At 39.5% G+C, this 17,057-nt stretch overlaps 1 protein-coding gene across 4 annotated transcripts in view; it reads right to left on the bottom strand.

Moving 5' to 3' along the window:
* Positions 1 to 1,141: 1,141 nt before the first annotated feature.
* Positions 1,142 to 17,057, bottom strand: part of wipf1b (WAS/WASL interacting protein family, member 1b) — a 25,434-nt gene continuing 9,518 nt past the window's right edge. For all 4 annotated transcript variants that reach the window (XM_085182619.1, XM_085182622.1, XM_085182620.1 and 1 more), the window contains 8 exons: positions 6,333 to 6,441; positions 5,382 to 5,511; positions 5,054 to 5,206; positions 4,218 to 4,962; positions 3,124 to 3,224; positions 2,782 to 2,958; positions 2,166 to 2,279; positions 1,142 to 1,328 (listed from right to left, as the gene is read on the bottom strand). In XM_085182619.1, coding sequence (XP_085038745.1) covers positions 1,276 to 1,328; positions 2,166 to 2,279; positions 2,782 to 2,958; positions 3,124 to 3,224; positions 4,218 to 4,962; positions 5,054 to 5,206; positions 5,382 to 5,511; positions 6,333 to 6,395 — 1,536 coding nt within the window. In that variant the 5' untranslated portion in view covers positions 6,396 to 6,441 and the 3' untranslated portion in view covers positions 1,142 to 1,275. The remainder of the gene's footprint in view (positions 1,329 to 2,165; positions 2,280 to 2,781; positions 2,959 to 3,123; positions 3,225 to 4,217; positions 4,963 to 5,053; positions 5,207 to 5,381; positions 5,512 to 6,332; positions 6,442 to 17,057) is intronic.

Raw genomic sequence — 17,057 nt, 5'->3', positions numbered from 1 at the left:
TACAAAATGTATTTTAACACCTCAATCATAAACATTAGAAGCAAGCTCATGTCACACACAACTGTAAAAGACAAACAAACAGAAAAAACGTACCATTCAGTGGCTCCAACAGAAACACACATATGCACATTGTTAAGGCACATGTGGTTTTGGCAAATTAGACATTCATGTTTCCCCTGATGTGTTTTCTGCAGTGGAGCCTGGAAGTTAAGGCCTTTTACACTTTGGTTCCATGTCTAGGTCTATGTAAGTATGACACGCTGATATAGTACTGATGTTCTAACTGTTTTATTGATAATGTGGGAATGATGCTTTTTGTAGTTGCGCAAATGGTCCCTGTATGTACAATGTATGCAATTTTCAGTCATACCACATTCTTTAAAGAAAATTATTTTGTGGACTTTTAAGTTGTGGACTCCCTGAGGTTCCTGAACCCCACTTTGAGAACCTCTGTTCTAAATGATCTGGCAGTCAATGCTTCTGTTTCAACACTGACGTCACCAGAGTTGTTCCAACTTAACACATAGATGAGGCATAAGCATCATAAGGCACAAAAGGCATCCCTAGCTAATTCCTTTAAGTAACCTTAAGTACAATCATGAATAGAAAAGGCACTAGGGAAACACTGGTTCATAAAATGACAGCTTGCAGCTTTTCAACACTTGTATAAGATGACTGATTGCATAAGAAGCCTTGCACTACACAACAATCCTGGAGCTAAAATATAGTCATAAGATTTTTAATCCGTTTTAATCCGTAAATAGTCCCAGAAAGTCACATGTGCTACATGCCACATTTGTCAAGTATGCTTTTCTATTCCTTTTCAAAAGTGTAACTGGTTGGTCGATAAGAATGGAATAACTAGCAAGCAGCTTATGCAATCCAAACATTGTAAGCAAAGACTAAATAAGTTATTGGAATAAAGTCGATGTGCATAAAGGGTCATGAAACCACTGTTGCTCATGAGGCAGCTATGACTAAGGACACCCAAATAAAACAGCATGGTTGTAAACCTAGACAAAGTGTACCAAAATATAAACATGCTTTGGTCATTTAATGTGTCATTCTGCTGTTACAGAGGCACATGATGTAAACTCCACATTGTGAGTTTGTCCTTTTTTTGCACAACTGTATTTCAGGTCCATCTTACATGTTGCAGTTCTTACTTGAACTACATGCTGCAGGTCAAAGCACAATGAGCGCAACAAAAAAGACAAATAGGGCAGGTAGACAAAGGGGGTAGTTCCAAGTGTTGCGATAGTTTCCATCTTATCTTCACCTGGGTATAGGAGGAAGAGGAGGTGCTCCTCTTTCCTTTTTACCAGAACCTGCAAAGAATCAAAGACACACAAAGTTAGTGCTTTCTTTAGTAACAGAGGATGTTTTCCTCCACCAGATGGCAGTGTCTGACAATCCAGATCAACAGTTTTCCCACTTGTTTGGAAGTTTAGACTAATATAATGTAAATATCAGCCAAAACCTTTAGTGAGTTCAATATTTTTAATTTAATGGTGCACAAATTCTTAAAGATTGTAGGGTAGTCTGATTATAGTCACAAAGACTTAACAGAACTAAACTGAATGTTGTGACATTTTCCAGTTGGGAAATTGATTGATTGTTGAAAAGAAGATTACAAAAGCGAAGTAATGAACTGGGAGGGACAGCAAACTTTGATGTTGGGAGTCAAATGGGAGCTATTGTCAAATGTCGGAAAAGTACTGCAGACGATTATAAGAGAGAGAAATTAATGTTGAGGCTAGTAGTAATAGGCCACAGACAACACAATTAGGACTGGTACCAGAACGTGGTCTGGGCTGAAATGTCAGCTGTCAGTTTGTCAGAAGTAATAGACAAACCATAAAGGAATGCTGATAAACTACTTTGCTTTGATTGTAATCTCACATTGAATATATTAAATCAATAATATATTGTTAATTTGTAATGTTATAATCAGCATCACGTTTTTCTGTATTGTATTCTTTCCTTTTTCTGATGTTTTTTGTGCTGTAAAGGACTGTGGATCAAGTGGCTCATGTCCAAAGTAATGTTAAAATATGTAATGTTATGCACTGGTCTGTCAGTGTCTTTAACAGGTTACTAAGCAAACTGAAAACTGCATGAAGATCATCTAACGATGCTGAGTGTAGATAACATGCAGAACTCACCTTTGCTTTCATTTTTGCAAAGCTTACTGGGGTAGGTCTTCTGGGAGTGCACATAGGGCTCGGGTGGAGGAAGGTCTGACACTGGGTGAAAATTGAACCGACCCTCCCACTCATCTATTAATGGAAAGAATGAAGGTATCAGTGTTAATTTCTCCAGCAGAATGACTTAGCTTTATGACAGTATATGTATAAAGGATATTGTATTTGTTTAGAATTGGATGAAACATGACTACAAATGTAATTTTAAAAAATGGATCCCTGTAAACTCGTTTTACAATCTTACTACTTTGGTTAAAGGAGTAAAAACAACTCCAGCGGAGGTGAGTGAGTTCTTTTGCCATAACTGAACATAACAGACTTTGTCTTAAAAACAGCACTGAAGGATATCGTCTGAAAAAGTCCTTTAGAAGTCAGAGTTAGCCTCTTCTGTTAGCAAAGTAACCACTGGTACACTAGCTTACGTGCTGGTTTTACGATTTTATTGTTCCTTAAACAGACTCGACATACTTCAGTGCTATTTTCCTCTTTATTTTTCCATCTTCTTGCCATAAAGTAGCAAAATTATTTTATAGACTACTCAAATAAACCTTAATGACATAATAAGGGTTTTTCTCACCTTGTATTTGGTTGTGGTTTTGGAAACCATTCCCCATGGGTGGTGGTGGAGGAAACCCACCTCCTGTTCCCGGCCTGTCAGGAGGAAGGGGAGGCCTGCCTCCAGGTCCACCACGAGGGGGCTCTGGGCCTGGCCGTCCCATAGGTCGACCTGCAGGAGGTGGAGGAGGTAGAGGGCCTTTGAAGGGGGAGGAAAAACAAATAGGATGTTAAATGTTCCGAAGTGGCATAAAATCCAGTAACTTTTGATGTTAATGGGCATGCTATATCATAAATATGTCTAATATAAAATTTGAATGCTGCAGTAATTCATAGTTCAATTAACAGGTGAGCGCTTTTTTACCCGAGCGTACTGATGACTGGTTCCTTCCGAGAGACGGTGGTCTCTCATTTGGTGGAGGAGGGAGAGGTCCTGAGCGGGTAGGTGGTGGTGCTGGACTATGGCTGGCAAAGATAAATGTAATATTAATCTATGTTAATCCTTTTTACAGTATCCCTATTTTTTAAGCACACATCCCTTAGGAAATATAAATCATTGTGCACACTACTTTAAAACCTTGAGGATTAAACTGCATATCTGAAATACGACATACAGATTTAACTTCACGGCGCATCAAGCACCAATCGCTCTGCTTTCAGATCTGCACCCCAGTCACTTTTGCCATTTTAGTTAAACAAACTTGGATGTTGCTGTGTGCACCTCTCCTTCTGTTCTCCACAGTTAGCAATGTTTGAATGCCATCTATTAAATCAGCCGATGTTGTAAGCAGACACCAGGTGGAGTTTAGCTAAGAGATGAAACCCGAGGGGTGGGGCAGACTTAACTGTTTTATAAATACACACATTATTTTGTGTTTTTTGGTGTGGACAGGGAGTTTAGCTTTATTTTTATTTTTCCTTGCAGCTTGCAAGTTTGCTGTTTTATTGTGTACTTAATTTTGCTTTATCTGTTTGTCATTTATTTTGTGGTTTGGGACGATTACCTACTGCTTAATAGCAAAGCAAACACCTAATTTAACAGTAGGTTTCCTACCTCAGTAGCAACAGGAACCTTCCAAAGCTAGAGTAAGTGCTTAGTGGTATGTATGTTTTAGACTGTGACTAGACTAAGAAACCTCTTAGTTTAAAGCCAAATTAAATTTGAGAAAAAAAAAAAGATTTTATCAACATTTAACTTAAGTTTTCAAACTGCGAGTGGCCTTTTTAAGGAAGCTACTGGTTCCTTTGCATGAAGTGTGAACTGCAGAAGCATAGAACAGCTATTAGATTTGAATCTATGCAAACTCTGACATGTCGACCAAAGTAGATACCATGCTCACATTCTCTCCCAGTGTCTGATAAGAAATGCACCACTGCATTTCTTATTTCTTGCAGTCATCCATTAAGGTAACAGGTAACAGATTTCAGGTGGCATATCAGATAAAACTTTTTCAGTACCTGTTGAGCGAGCTGTTTCTTTGGGGTAGACGAGGTGAGGGGTCATCACCTCCTCCTGGGGTGGGAGGTAAGGAAGGAGGCCCTGGACGTCCTGGTGGAAGAGGAGGTGCGCCCCCACCGGGTGTGGGACGAGAAGGTGAGGAAGAAGCAACAGACGGAGAAGGTTTGGAGTTGACTGAAGGAGGAGGAGGTGGCATGTCACGTGGTATGGATGGCCGGTGTCCTCCAGGGGCAGGTGGTGGTGGCGGTCGATCATCAGGAAGTGGGGGCCTCCCTCCTGGAGCAGGCGGTAAGGGAGGTCTGCTGCTATTTGGAGTTGGAGGCGAGGAGAAGCTTGGTCGAGGGCCTGGTGTGGAACCTCCTGGTGGCGGAGGAAGAGGGCCGTGCCTCCCTGATGGAATGCTTGGTGGTCCAGATGGAGATCCATGGCCCGGCCTTGGTCCTGAGGGGAGTGATGGTGGAGGTGGGCCCCCACGAGACGGGAAGGACTGAGCAGGTCGAGGTGCGTTGGGTACGGGAGGAGGAGCACCTCCTGGAGAGTCTTGCCTGGATGGAAAACCTGGGCGGCCCTTGGGAAGATCAGGGGCACTGCTACGGCCACCAGCAGGGGCTCCTGGAAGTCTAGGTGGTCCGCCGCCAGGGCTTCCACCACCACCAAAAGGGCTTGGGCCACCACCACCAAAAGGGCTTGGGCCACCGGATCGGCCTCCAGGTGGGAGAATGGGTCCTCGGCTGGGTCCCGAGTCTGACAGAGAACAAAACGGAAAAATGAACTACGAGATTGCACAAAATTTTCTTTGTTGTTTGTCATTGTTTTGTATCTTCTTTTTTTTTACCATTGGAGTCTCTGTTCGCTGCAGATCTCAGTTTTGGCATCCCACCCGCAAACAGGCCTCCTAAACCACCACCACCACCTCCTCCTCCTCCTCCTCCTCCGCCGCCGCCTCCCCCTCCTCCTCCTCCCCCACCTCCTCCTCCTCCTTTGGGTTCTGATAGAAAAAAACAAACAAATATTGAGTTAATCATTCTTGCGACATGTGGAGGACATTCATTACTGAATCATATTATTTCCTCATTACTTGTGACTAAGTTAATACGACTAACTCCCATTATTTCTCCTTTGCAATCATAACTGAAATAGTCACTGAAATGACATCGACTTACTGTCAAATACGGGTGCACTGCGGTCATTTGTAACAGTTTTCTTTAGTCTGGCTCCTTTACCAATATCAGACAAAAGAGCACTCCTTCCATGCTGCTCTGAACGGCTTAGATTTGGTTTTTCTGTGTTGGCCTGAAAAAGACACACAAACACTGTCAGCCTTGGGAAGCCACTAGCAAGTTGAGAAATACATGTAACTGTAATTAGTTATGCTTAATTGGAAAAAGATGTAATTAAATTAACATTAAAGCAAAATGTTAGTGGTTAAAATCAAGGTTACAAGTTATTTTAATATATTTTTGATTAAGGGATTTACAATACATCTAACATTAATATTGTTGTTTTGAACATGCCTGCACTTCTTTTTCAGATATTACTGGACAACGCAACTCAGCAAAGGATGATACTGTTCATTATTACCCAGTATTCAATACATATTTAAGCTTTATTTTCCCTTCAAATTTTTGGCAGAAATTACACTGCCCATTTTCTGCTGGTCGCATCACTGCTGATTGCTATCTGCCATGCCTTCAACCAGTCAAATGCCTCAAAGTGGGCGGTCTTTTCGTCTGTCACAAAAGACTAATTTCTGGAAATTAAATAGCATTTTCCCTCTGAAATAATAAAAAAAATAGCTCCAACACATTATATTCTTCAGTGTGAAACGGTGAAGATTCAGCTTTTAGATTTCTAGAGCAAGCTTTTCAACACTACATTACTTTATAGCATTTTATAGAGAGATGGATAAACAGTCAGTGAAAGAAAGAGAAAACTGTCATTTCTTAAATTACTTAAACTTTAAAGTGACAGGCCATGTAGATGAAACTATGAATGAAAAATAACAAAAAAAAAAGATTTGTTATGACATTATACGGCCACAAGATGTCTCTAGCTCAGTAGAACAGAGCAACAGATCTGGCTTGATTTAGAGATAAATGAAAACAAAATCTCACAAGAGCAAAAGTAGGAGGAGGGGGAGCTGCTGGAGGTGGCGGTGGTGGAGGTGGTCCTGGCATCTTCTGCTTTCCTCTGTTTTACTCTATCTGCACTGGATGCCGCACCCTGGAAGACAGATCACAGGCATTCTTGAAAAACAGGGAAAACAAGCTGATGTTGAATTATGTTTTGACCTCTTAAGCAGCAGAGTGCATTCTTAAAGCATCCCAGTGTCCCATTAGGGATGAGGCAGGATGCTTGCACTGCAGTACATTTGTGTTTCCTCTTACAATTTGTTTATCAATAAAGGGCTTTTCTGATGACTATATTATTCATGACTCCACTACAGGATGTTAGAGACAGTAAAAAAATGGCAGATGGCAAACAAAACTGAATCACAAAAAGTAGACATGAAACATATGACCAGCTGAAGTTCAAACGAAGCATCTGATTGAGGGACAACAGTGATTTAAGTGACTTTGAATTTGGCATGGCAGCTGGTCCCAGACCGGTTGGTCTGAGTATTTCAGAAACCTATGAACTACTATGACTTTCCCATACAACCGTCTCTAGAGTTTATAGAGAATGGTCCTAAAGAGAAAATTTCCAGTGAGCAGCAGTCTTCTGGGAGAAAATGCCTTCTTGATGCCAGGGCCAGACTGCTTTGAGCTGATGCAAGGGCAACAGTAACTCAAATAAGAACTCTTTACAAACCAAGGTAAGCAGAAGAGGATCTTTAAATTAACAGCAAGCCTTGAAGCACATGGGCTAGAACAGGGGTGGGCAATCTCAGTCCACGAGGGCCGGTGTCCCTGCAGGTTTTAGATGTGTCCTCGAACCAACACAGCTGATTCAAATGGCTAAATTAGCTCCTCAACATGTCCTGAAGTTCTCCAGAGGCCTGGTAACGAACTAATCATGTGATTCAGGTGTGTTGACCCAAGGTGAGATCTAAAACCTGCAGGAACACCGGCCCTCGTGGACTGAGATTGCCCACCCCTGGGCTAGAAGGCCACGCCTGTTGCCACTCAGGTCAGCTAAAAAGAGGAAACTGAGGATTCATACGAATTCATCGAAGTTGCATGAATGAATATCGGAAAAAAGTTGCCTAGTCTGATGAGTCTTAATTTCTGCCATGTCATTCAAATGGTAGAGTCAGAATTTAACCAACATGAAAGCATGGATCCAATCTGGCCAGTAGTTCAGGTTGGTGGTACACTTTTAGAGCCTTAGTACCAACTGAGCATTGTTTAAACTTCACAGCCAACCTGCTATTGTCCATCCAGCCACTGATGGCAGTGTCCAGCAGGATGACACATTTCAAATCATCTCTGGCTTCTTGAATATGGCAGTGAGTTCACTGTATTCAAATGTCTTTCACAGTCATCAGATCTCAATCAGTGCACCTTTGGGATGTTGTGGAACAGGAGATTTGCATCTTGGATGTGCATCTGACAAATTTGCCACAACTATATAATACGTAGCGAGGTGTATCTAATAGTGTGGCTTGTGTGTGTAGATTACAGATAACTGTTTCGTGTTTCAAATATCACAGGAACGCAACATTATAAATAGCTTTGATATGATAGTATTGTGTTGCGAGTTACTCTCTGACTTCCTCAACTAGTTTCTACAAACCAAAAGGTTTAACTACAAAATGTTGGTGTGGAAGTAACAGTTCTCATTATGTTCGTGCCAGACAGCAAAAGCACACTCTGATGATCATTTCTCTAGCAAAATCTCTGTCATTCACAGACTAGCAGGGGTTGATAGGACTACATATGGATGCTAATAACTGTTTAACGGAAGAGAAAAATACCACAAGGAAATCCTTTTTTAAAGTATTTTAAGCTGTAGTTTATTTAATGACAAGTACAGTAGATACTATGAGTTGACTGCACTGAAGTGCATGCGTTTATATATTTTGCACACAAAAAACAGTGGCTAAAGAAAGTTACTTTCATTTCCTTAAATTTGGTGAGAAGTCTGAAAATATGCAGAATACAAAAAAACCCCAAAAACTGTAGGTTACTTTGTTTGACTGGCGGGATCACAGAACATCACAATCATTTATCGTGGTGGTGCTCGTTCACTACATCTGAGCTCCACTTGGGTTTTAGCCTGCTGTACAAATCAGTGGGGGAGTCCAGCAACTGCAAAGACAGCAGCAAAGGCTCTCTATGATACGACTTCCTCTTTAGTCGAGTCTTTTTTTAACTAAACATTACTAATAAAAGTGGTTCTGACTGGAAAATGTATCACCCTTTGCACTATAATGTCATCTATTTATGCTATGTTGAATTCTTGGAGGAACTGAAAGTAAAGGACGGAGACAAGATCGCTCGAGAAGGAAATATTTTTTTCCAGAAATACGAAGAGTAACAGGTCATAACAATAAATCAGTTGATATCGATCTCACATACAACGGCAAACTGACAGTAAATGTTTCATCACTAAGGAACTTGAGCGTTCAGTTCCTGTAACCACAGCTTCAAAAAGTGTTGTAAATCTATATAAAGAGTTTATTTTTACAAAGCCAGAAGACAATGTTACAAGGGCTCGTTCTGTGTAAATGCCAATGGGAAGTCCAAGTGTTTATAATGCTTATAATAAAATACTGATGATTAACACACCATCCTGTGACTGTGATAATGTATTAGCTGCTATTATTCTCATTACCATTGCTCTTTTCCACTGAGAAGAAAATAGGGGAAAGAAAAACAGTACGTGAATAGTGAATGCATGCAGCTTAAGGACAAACTGAACATGGCTGATGTAGAAACAGCTGCAGACCACTGATTCTCATGTCCATGAAGCTGTGCAGCGGCAGCTTTCTGTTCTAACATCAGGCAGAACTATGAACTTGCTCCACTCATTTGCTTCAAGCATCCACTATGCGTTGTTTTCCATGAGGGAGAGATTCAGTTTTTCTTAACCTATCAAAAGATACAAATGTATCTAACTGAATCTAAGATTATTTTATGTGACCGCTGACGTGTAGCCATGTCAGTATACTGGTTTACCTGCATTTCAAGAGTTCAGTACAGTTGTCTGTTTGTATAACAGTAACTGTGTCATGAGGATGGCAAAGAAAAACAAAAATAATGAGCTGGATCTTAATTGGCTCAATCATTATGTGCTTAAGTTTAAAAGTTCTTTTCAATTGGATCTCTTGAATGTAAACTCTCATCGATGAGGCAAATCAATGCAATCCCTGTCTGTAATGCAATGTATCCAGAACACTACACCAATGCAAGTGGCCATGTCATCAGTCACAATTCGCCCTATGAGAAAAGGACTCTAAGATTCCAGTAAAGAGTAAGACGTGTTTACTACCAGAGAAAATGATGTCAGAAAGGTGTCAGAAACCCAGTGCGTCACTCACATTTGGCACTTCCCCAAATAAACTGAAAATGACCAAGACTTCTGAGTCGATATCTGAGTGGATAGTTTAAATTACCCGTTTGATAAAAAAGGTTGATGTAAAAAAAAGCCATGAAGCAATCAAGGCAGGGTTGTGATTACTGATTTACTCCAAAGATTAATATATAAATAATATAATATTTATTTTGTAAGCTTAATCCATTGCTATCATAATGGCAAACTAGTCTGAATGCAAATAATAAACAAACTCATTAGTTTGTCTGTTTACCAGTGTCAACATAACTGCTCTAATCACAGAGGTTAGGCGAGGCCACGTACAGTAGGCAAAAGGCATTTAACCTTATTGACTAACTTTCACTTGTATTTATCCATATCAACCGTTTCATCTCACAAAAATACACACCTCGCGGTCTCACTTCATTTTTATTTGCACGCATAAAAAAAAGACCATCCTCAAGGGGCCTCTTACTTCCTGTATGCTGCTGACAAACAGGAAGTCACGATGCGCCTCGAGAACCGCAGCCATCCGGTTGCCATCCGATGCCTCTACATCGCAGCCACGCATCATTTTGATATTCTCCTACCTCATTTTCTTTCTCTCAACTGTGAATCGCCAAACCACACCCCAACTCCACACACACACACACCCTGCATGTGTTTATAACCCCCATGTTCCTCCTTTTTTGTGCCTTCATGTTCACCCTTGCATGAACTATCAGCCTTCTTTTCTCAGTCTCGGACAGTTTCACTCAATGCCCTTTCCCTATCGCCCAGTCTCACTGGTTCCTGCGTCCTTTGTCGCTCTCAGTGTCTCAAAACAGTGAAAAGTGAAGTTTAGATTGTGTCTGCTTCCAAAAGCTAGCAACACAAATCTTATTTTAAGGCATACATCTCGTACTAGGGTTGTGATAGGGATACATTATATTACATTAAATTTACTTCCATTATAACAACTGTATATCTGTTACAGGGACAAAAGAACATGTTTATAAAAAAAAAACAATGTGCCTAACAATATTCAACATGATTATTAGTAAGAAGTTGAAACATTAGGCAGTTATTTCTCAATGTAGAGCAAGGAAACGCCTGTAAATGCTGCAGAAACAAAAGATAAAACACTGAGTGAGAACAGAGTCTAAAGAGGACAGAATGTACCGTAAACATGCATCAGTGTCAGGGCTTGTATATCACACCACCTCAAGTAATTAAGTCACTCAGAAATTGGAAACTTCTCATTTGCAATTCCTTTCATACATTCTTTAGTCATATTTAGCAGTAATAATAGACCAAATAGAGATTCGGTGAAGAGTAAAGAGAGGATTTAGAAGAAAATTGTGCGTTGGTGCACAAAGATGTTCACCGATTCCTAAATATTTCTGTTTTAAAAATTACAGAGTTGACAAATTCAGTGTATAACATTTATTTGGAAATATAATGTATCAGTTCGTGTGTGGTGTTTTTGAAGATTGTGAAAGCCCTCTTGCCTACTGTGCCCGAGCTTACCTAACCTCTGTGATCACAGAGCAGCTCTGTCAACACTGATAAACAGGAAAAACTAACGTGTTAGTTAATGACTTATATATTTGTTTTAAACGATTTTTCCCCATTACAGTAGCAATGTATTTGGCTTTGAAGACTTTATATCCTGATACTTGCAATATAATTTATCCTTGCGCCTTCTACTGTGGTACAAGTAGATGATAATCATAGAAATTATACATAGACAAAGGTACGAAGCCACCTACATGTCTACACAACCTTTTAGGACAATCCACTTTAAATAGGTGGCTCTTTTGCAGTTATAAAGGCCGTTACTCTTCCGGGTAGGCTTTCAGCAAAACTTTGGAGTATGTGTGTGGGAATTTTTACTCATTCATCCAGAATTCCCAAGCACTTTGAGGTCAGATAATGATGTTGTAGAACAGGACCTGACTTGCAATCTAATGTGTCCCAAAGGTGTACGATGCGGTTGAGGTCAGCACTCTGTGCGACCCAATGAAGTTCTTCCACAATCAAGGTCTCTAAAGGCACCCAGCCCATGCCTTTAGGGACCTTGATTTGTGCACTGGGGCACAGGCATGCTTGAACAAACTGCTCCCATAAATTTTGAAACATAGAATTGTCCAAGTTGTCTTGATAAGATGAAGCTGGCCCAAGCCAACTCCACAGAGATACCACCAGACATTATATGAGAGAGAGACGCAACTGTGATCTCCACTAGTGCTTAATGAAGTTCTGCTGTGAAGCCTCATCCATCTTGGCATTTGGATGTGATGAGGGTTGGATGAGACTGAGAAACTCAAGAAACTGAAATTGATTTCTGGTAAACTATGCAATTTTATGCTCATACAGCCTGCAATCATACAATAAACATTATGCAGTATTCAAAAAGAGTTGAAACTCATGAGTGAGCCCCTAAGCCTATTGGTCTATAGACTTTTATACAACAGATTTCTTTTTGAAGCTACAGAAGTCCCCTAATTGCCCTCCAAGACATTACAAATAATGCTATTTTAAGGCATTCCTTTTCTGTGTATTATTGTAGGGTCTTTGCTTTACAATTGAGGTGACTGCTGTTGTGATTTGGTGCTATATAAAGAAAAAAAATAACATTGAAATCACAGTAGACAGCGCAAGGATAAATTAGATTACTAGTAAGAGGTTAATTCATGATATCCTGGTAATCAGTAAAGGACTAACAACCAAGGGATGTCTAATCTTGCTTTTATCTGTAGTAACTTTTCTCCAAATATGGCTAAGTTGCCAAATACCAAGACTACTGCATCAACTCATTTCCTCTCCCAGTGATGAAATCACACTGATACAACTGCAGATAGAAGACTGGTAAGTGAGCGTCAGGATTACCAAAGACATTTTTCACACATGCATTGAACCCTGATTACCTGACAGAATGCATTTGAGAATGCAAATTTCCGACATAGTGAATGATTTTCCACCTGCCAGTTCCCTAGTATACAGTTCGTGTGATGTCAGTTGGTGCAATATCTGAAGAGTGCAGTTAATTGTTGGGTGCATTCACTGCTGACAACTGGTCATTGTGTTCAACGCACAATCCAACCACTCTCATGTGTTGGCAAGGGAGTGAAGCTGTGGTTAAAACCACCTTCCTGGTTTTATATAGTTGAAAGTGAGCATGTAAGTTATTTAAGGTGACAACAACAAAACAAGAATTAATTTGCATTATGGGCTGTGTGCTAGCTGCATTTTTAAATAATGCTGAAACAGCTCTGACTAACTGCAGAAAGACATCAACTTCCCCAAAGGAAACAGGCCTGTGTGGTGAAATGGTAAAATGCACTACAAAACCTCTCTCTTACTCACACATAGCCTAATATTAGCAAAGCATTCACAATGGTCCCTTTGACAAACAGAGCAAGGAGGGAGAAGCAGGGAGGAAGATTTGAGGGACTTTGAAGAGACTCCATGAAGACACAGACTCAACCTCTAACATATGCTTCAGTTTACAAATGGTCATAAAAAGGCTTCTTCATCCCGCCACTGAACCCCCTGTGCTCCACATCCTCATTAGATTTACTGCTTAAGTAAAATCATACATACACAAATTCATATTACAAAGCACAGACTTTGTTCTTCTTCAGGGTAGAAGTCACAAAGTTTGTTCTTTTGTTAAGATCTCCACATTTTGTTGCCTGGTGACTCGCTAACTTGATGCATTTTACCGACTGAAGGCTCCCTAAAATGGAAACATCACATTTTGGTAGCTTATTAAGTCACGTCTATGTGTCCCCAAAGCACCACTGGCTGCGGTTGCTGCTGAGTTATCGGTAACCGAATGCCAGTCAAAGTGTTTTCCCACTAACACATTAAATTTAATCGGCCCCATTATACTTTCATCTTGGCATCTCTGCACTAAACCAACACATGTGACTCACGTGCATACACACTTGTGCACATGTGCGTGCACATACAAACTGACATACGTGCTCACACATCTAACCTCTTTGAATTTAGCGAAAAGTGTCTATTCATAAAGAGAGAAAGCAGAGGGATTGTATCTCTGTCTGTTTTCTGAAAATGGATGGGCAGACCCCCCCAGTCTACATGCTACAGCCTTTGCAAAAATATGTATTACGGCTCGTAGGAATACAACCCCCACAAACCCTCTGATTTTTAGCTCTATATCTTCAAATAGTCTATGTCGCAAACCACAATACAATTAGAAATTGACTTTGAGTGCTTGTGGTCCGTAAATGGAAGAGATGGCACTGCATATACAGGACCATCTAACTCCCATACCTGTTGGACTTTTTATTATACCGCCATTATAGTGTTGCCATTTCAACATGAAAGCTATCTAATGAAAAGAGGAATTAAAAGGATTCAGAGTGTCAAATTTCATAGGAACGCCTCAAAAATTCTAAAAAATATTTCTGCTCAAAGAGGCCACTGAGTCTAAAATGTGCCTGATCAGCTATAATTCTCTACAAAGATCAGCTCTGCAGCTTTTCTTTTCAACTTGTTAAACAGCCGTTATACCTCGGAGCTGCTGTTTGTGATATCCCAAAGTTGAAAACTTGTTCTAAAGGGTGTCTCTGAAAAACGTTAACATGCACAGGTTGTTGGCTTCGTAAGCGATGGAGCTATGATGTGCAGATACAAAGGAGCAGCCACACTTCTGTGTGGCAAGAATAACCCTAATCTGACTGTGATTCACTGCATCATTCACAGTTAAAGCCTGCGCTCCGTGGCGCTGTAAAATAACATTATAGAGTGAATTACATTCACATACATTAACACATTAAGACTTCAGAAGTCTACTACTGTTCTCAGTTAATTGAACAGAATCACCTCTGTCCCTTTGTGGATAAAAGAGGGGTGACACATGCTCCACATGAAAGCCAGAAAGTCCATCATCAAAGCTGAGCGTTTTCTTATGGAGCTTAGAAATTTGCACTCCTGACATTATTTCATATTCACTGTTAAAGTTAAATGGCACAACTAGCCAAATAGCTAAGTGGAAGGGAAATTTAATTCTGGCATCTTAAAGCATTTGCATTATTGCATGCGATGGTGAATGTCTGAAAAGAAATATATGGCATTTAGAATATGGTGCATATTGATTAATTAAAAAAAAATACATCACAATATTGTAAATGCTGTGATTTTATTTTCAAGCTCTAAACTTGATTATTTAAAGTTCACAAATGTTAGATTCACAGCAGTAACAAACACTATCAGGCTTCAGAGCATACAGGAACGCTATGGTTCGTGAATTAGAGCAGGACAAAAATATCCACCCCCCTTTTGTTATTTTTTTCTTTCCACAAATTGCACTTTGGTTTTACACGTATACAAGAACAAACAGGTTAGCACAAAGACAAAAAGAAACAAGTAAAAAAAAGGAACAAGGACCATTTAATGACTTGATAATATAGCTGGTATTCTGGTATCCATCCACTTGTATTCACCGTTAGCGTGAGCCAAAAGTCATTCATCACTGTATGTGAACAAGGCTCCCACACTGTTATTACATACATTGTTTGTTATTCTTTTCCTGCACGTGGGAAATGAACTCCCCAGTGTGCGTTTCTCTCCATCTGTAATGTTGATAAGAGCTGTTGTGTTTTTTGCGTTTGTGCCATGCATTATGCTTGCAGCGTGGGAGGGTGGACAGTGCTTCTCTATGGAAATGGCATTGACAAATATTGACAATCCCACACAGGGACAGGCAAAAAAATAAAAATAATAATAATAAAAGCTGATTTTATGGCAAAAACCATATCTCAAACTGACTTCAACATTTTGATTACGTGCAGATAAAAGGCCAAAATAGTAACTTTTCCAAAGATTGATTCTACATTCATATGGAAGTAAAGAAATGTGGAAAACTGTGTATAAACTATTTTTTAAAAAGCTGTTTGTCAGTATAGGCATGTGTAATAATTTCAAAGGGGTCATGTTGGGTGGAAGCGGGCTTATCATTAAGAGGAAGCCTGGCATCACTTTTCATTCAACTCCACCCAAGCTGCAAACAGGCTCAGTAGTGAGTGTTAAGTTACCATAAACGATAAGACAAATTAGACACATTTTGTGTATTTCAAAAATTTTAACTCTATAACTATAAATTACTATTTTAACATTTTCATGCATTGGAAATCAAACAAAAACTTTGATGCCAATTCCAAAAGGATCTGAATGTGAGGTGATTTTAAACATGAGCTGCAGGAAAACTGTAATTTTATACACTTTACAAGAAGCCCAGGGTAGTAATAAATGTGTCTGACACTAAGCAGAAACAGTGCTGAGTGGCTAAGCTAACATCCTGTGGTGTGTTCACATACACACACCCGCTGACACACACACCAGCTGTATGTTGACAGATGTGGTTCCATTGCTGCTGTTTTAGTCTTCGACTCAGCAGGGTAATTTTACCTCTCAAACATTTCTCCAAAATAGAATTAAAAGCTGAAAATAGTTTGAGATGGGAATGTATCTAAAAAAAAACAATGTATGCAAAAAAACAAAAAAGGTTTTTCTTCAAAAAACGTTATTGTAAGTATTGTGGATTTGTGTTTTTTCCCTTACGTGCATTGAAATATGGACAGACAACATTTAAGCAGAAAAGGAAAAAACGTTATTGCACAAAATTCACGTAAGACAAATATAGACTGGACAGGCATATGAAACCACTCGGCGACGTGATGTGATTTCTAACCACTTTTACCATTTTTTCTGGTTTTCCTCCATACCTACACCACTTCCTACAAAAAAGACAATGTTTACCTTGACTTTGTCTACCATTCAAAGATTTTGTTTTACGATTCATCATGTGTGTGTTTTTTGAAGCAGGCTGAAGGATGATTCAATACGGTCCTTTTAAATTAAAAAAATAGATATATATTATTATGTTTTTTTAAATTGATGGTACATTCTATAACTACCCACAGAGTTGGTTATTCAAAGACCTCTTTTAACACAAAAGCCAGATTGCAAGGGCTTTCAAAGTAACTGGACATGTAGTTATTATGTCCAGTTATGTGCCAAATTACAACAGTCACCTCAAGGCTATATAGACTCCAGAGACACTGTTTGGGCAGCAGCATGTCATTTAAAAACAGATCATGCACAAAAGACTCAGATAGGAGATGACCACACAAGTGAAGATGAAACTCAAAAACAGTTGGATACTTTCTAACAACATATGTTGGAAAATATAACAGGGAAGTAGGAGAAACATTATATTATTATATATAATATTATTGTACAACATACTGAATTGACAGTCAAGCTACTTGGTGCAAAAAAAAAATCAATAATAATAATGATAATCTAAGATGTAGGCATGCATATCTATCTTTTGCTAGAATTTTGAGGAT

The sequence above is a fragment of the Neolamprologus multifasciatus genome, chromosome 13 (assembly GCF_963576455.1).
Source record: "Neolamprologus multifasciatus chromosome 13, fNeoMul1.2, whole genome shotgun sequence".
Lineage (NCBI taxonomy): Eukaryota > Metazoa > Chordata > Actinopteri > Cichliformes > Cichlidae > Neolamprologus > Neolamprologus multifasciatus.
The sequence above is the reverse complement of the archived record's forward strand: the minus strand, read 5'-3'. Positions and strand labels throughout refer to the sequence as shown.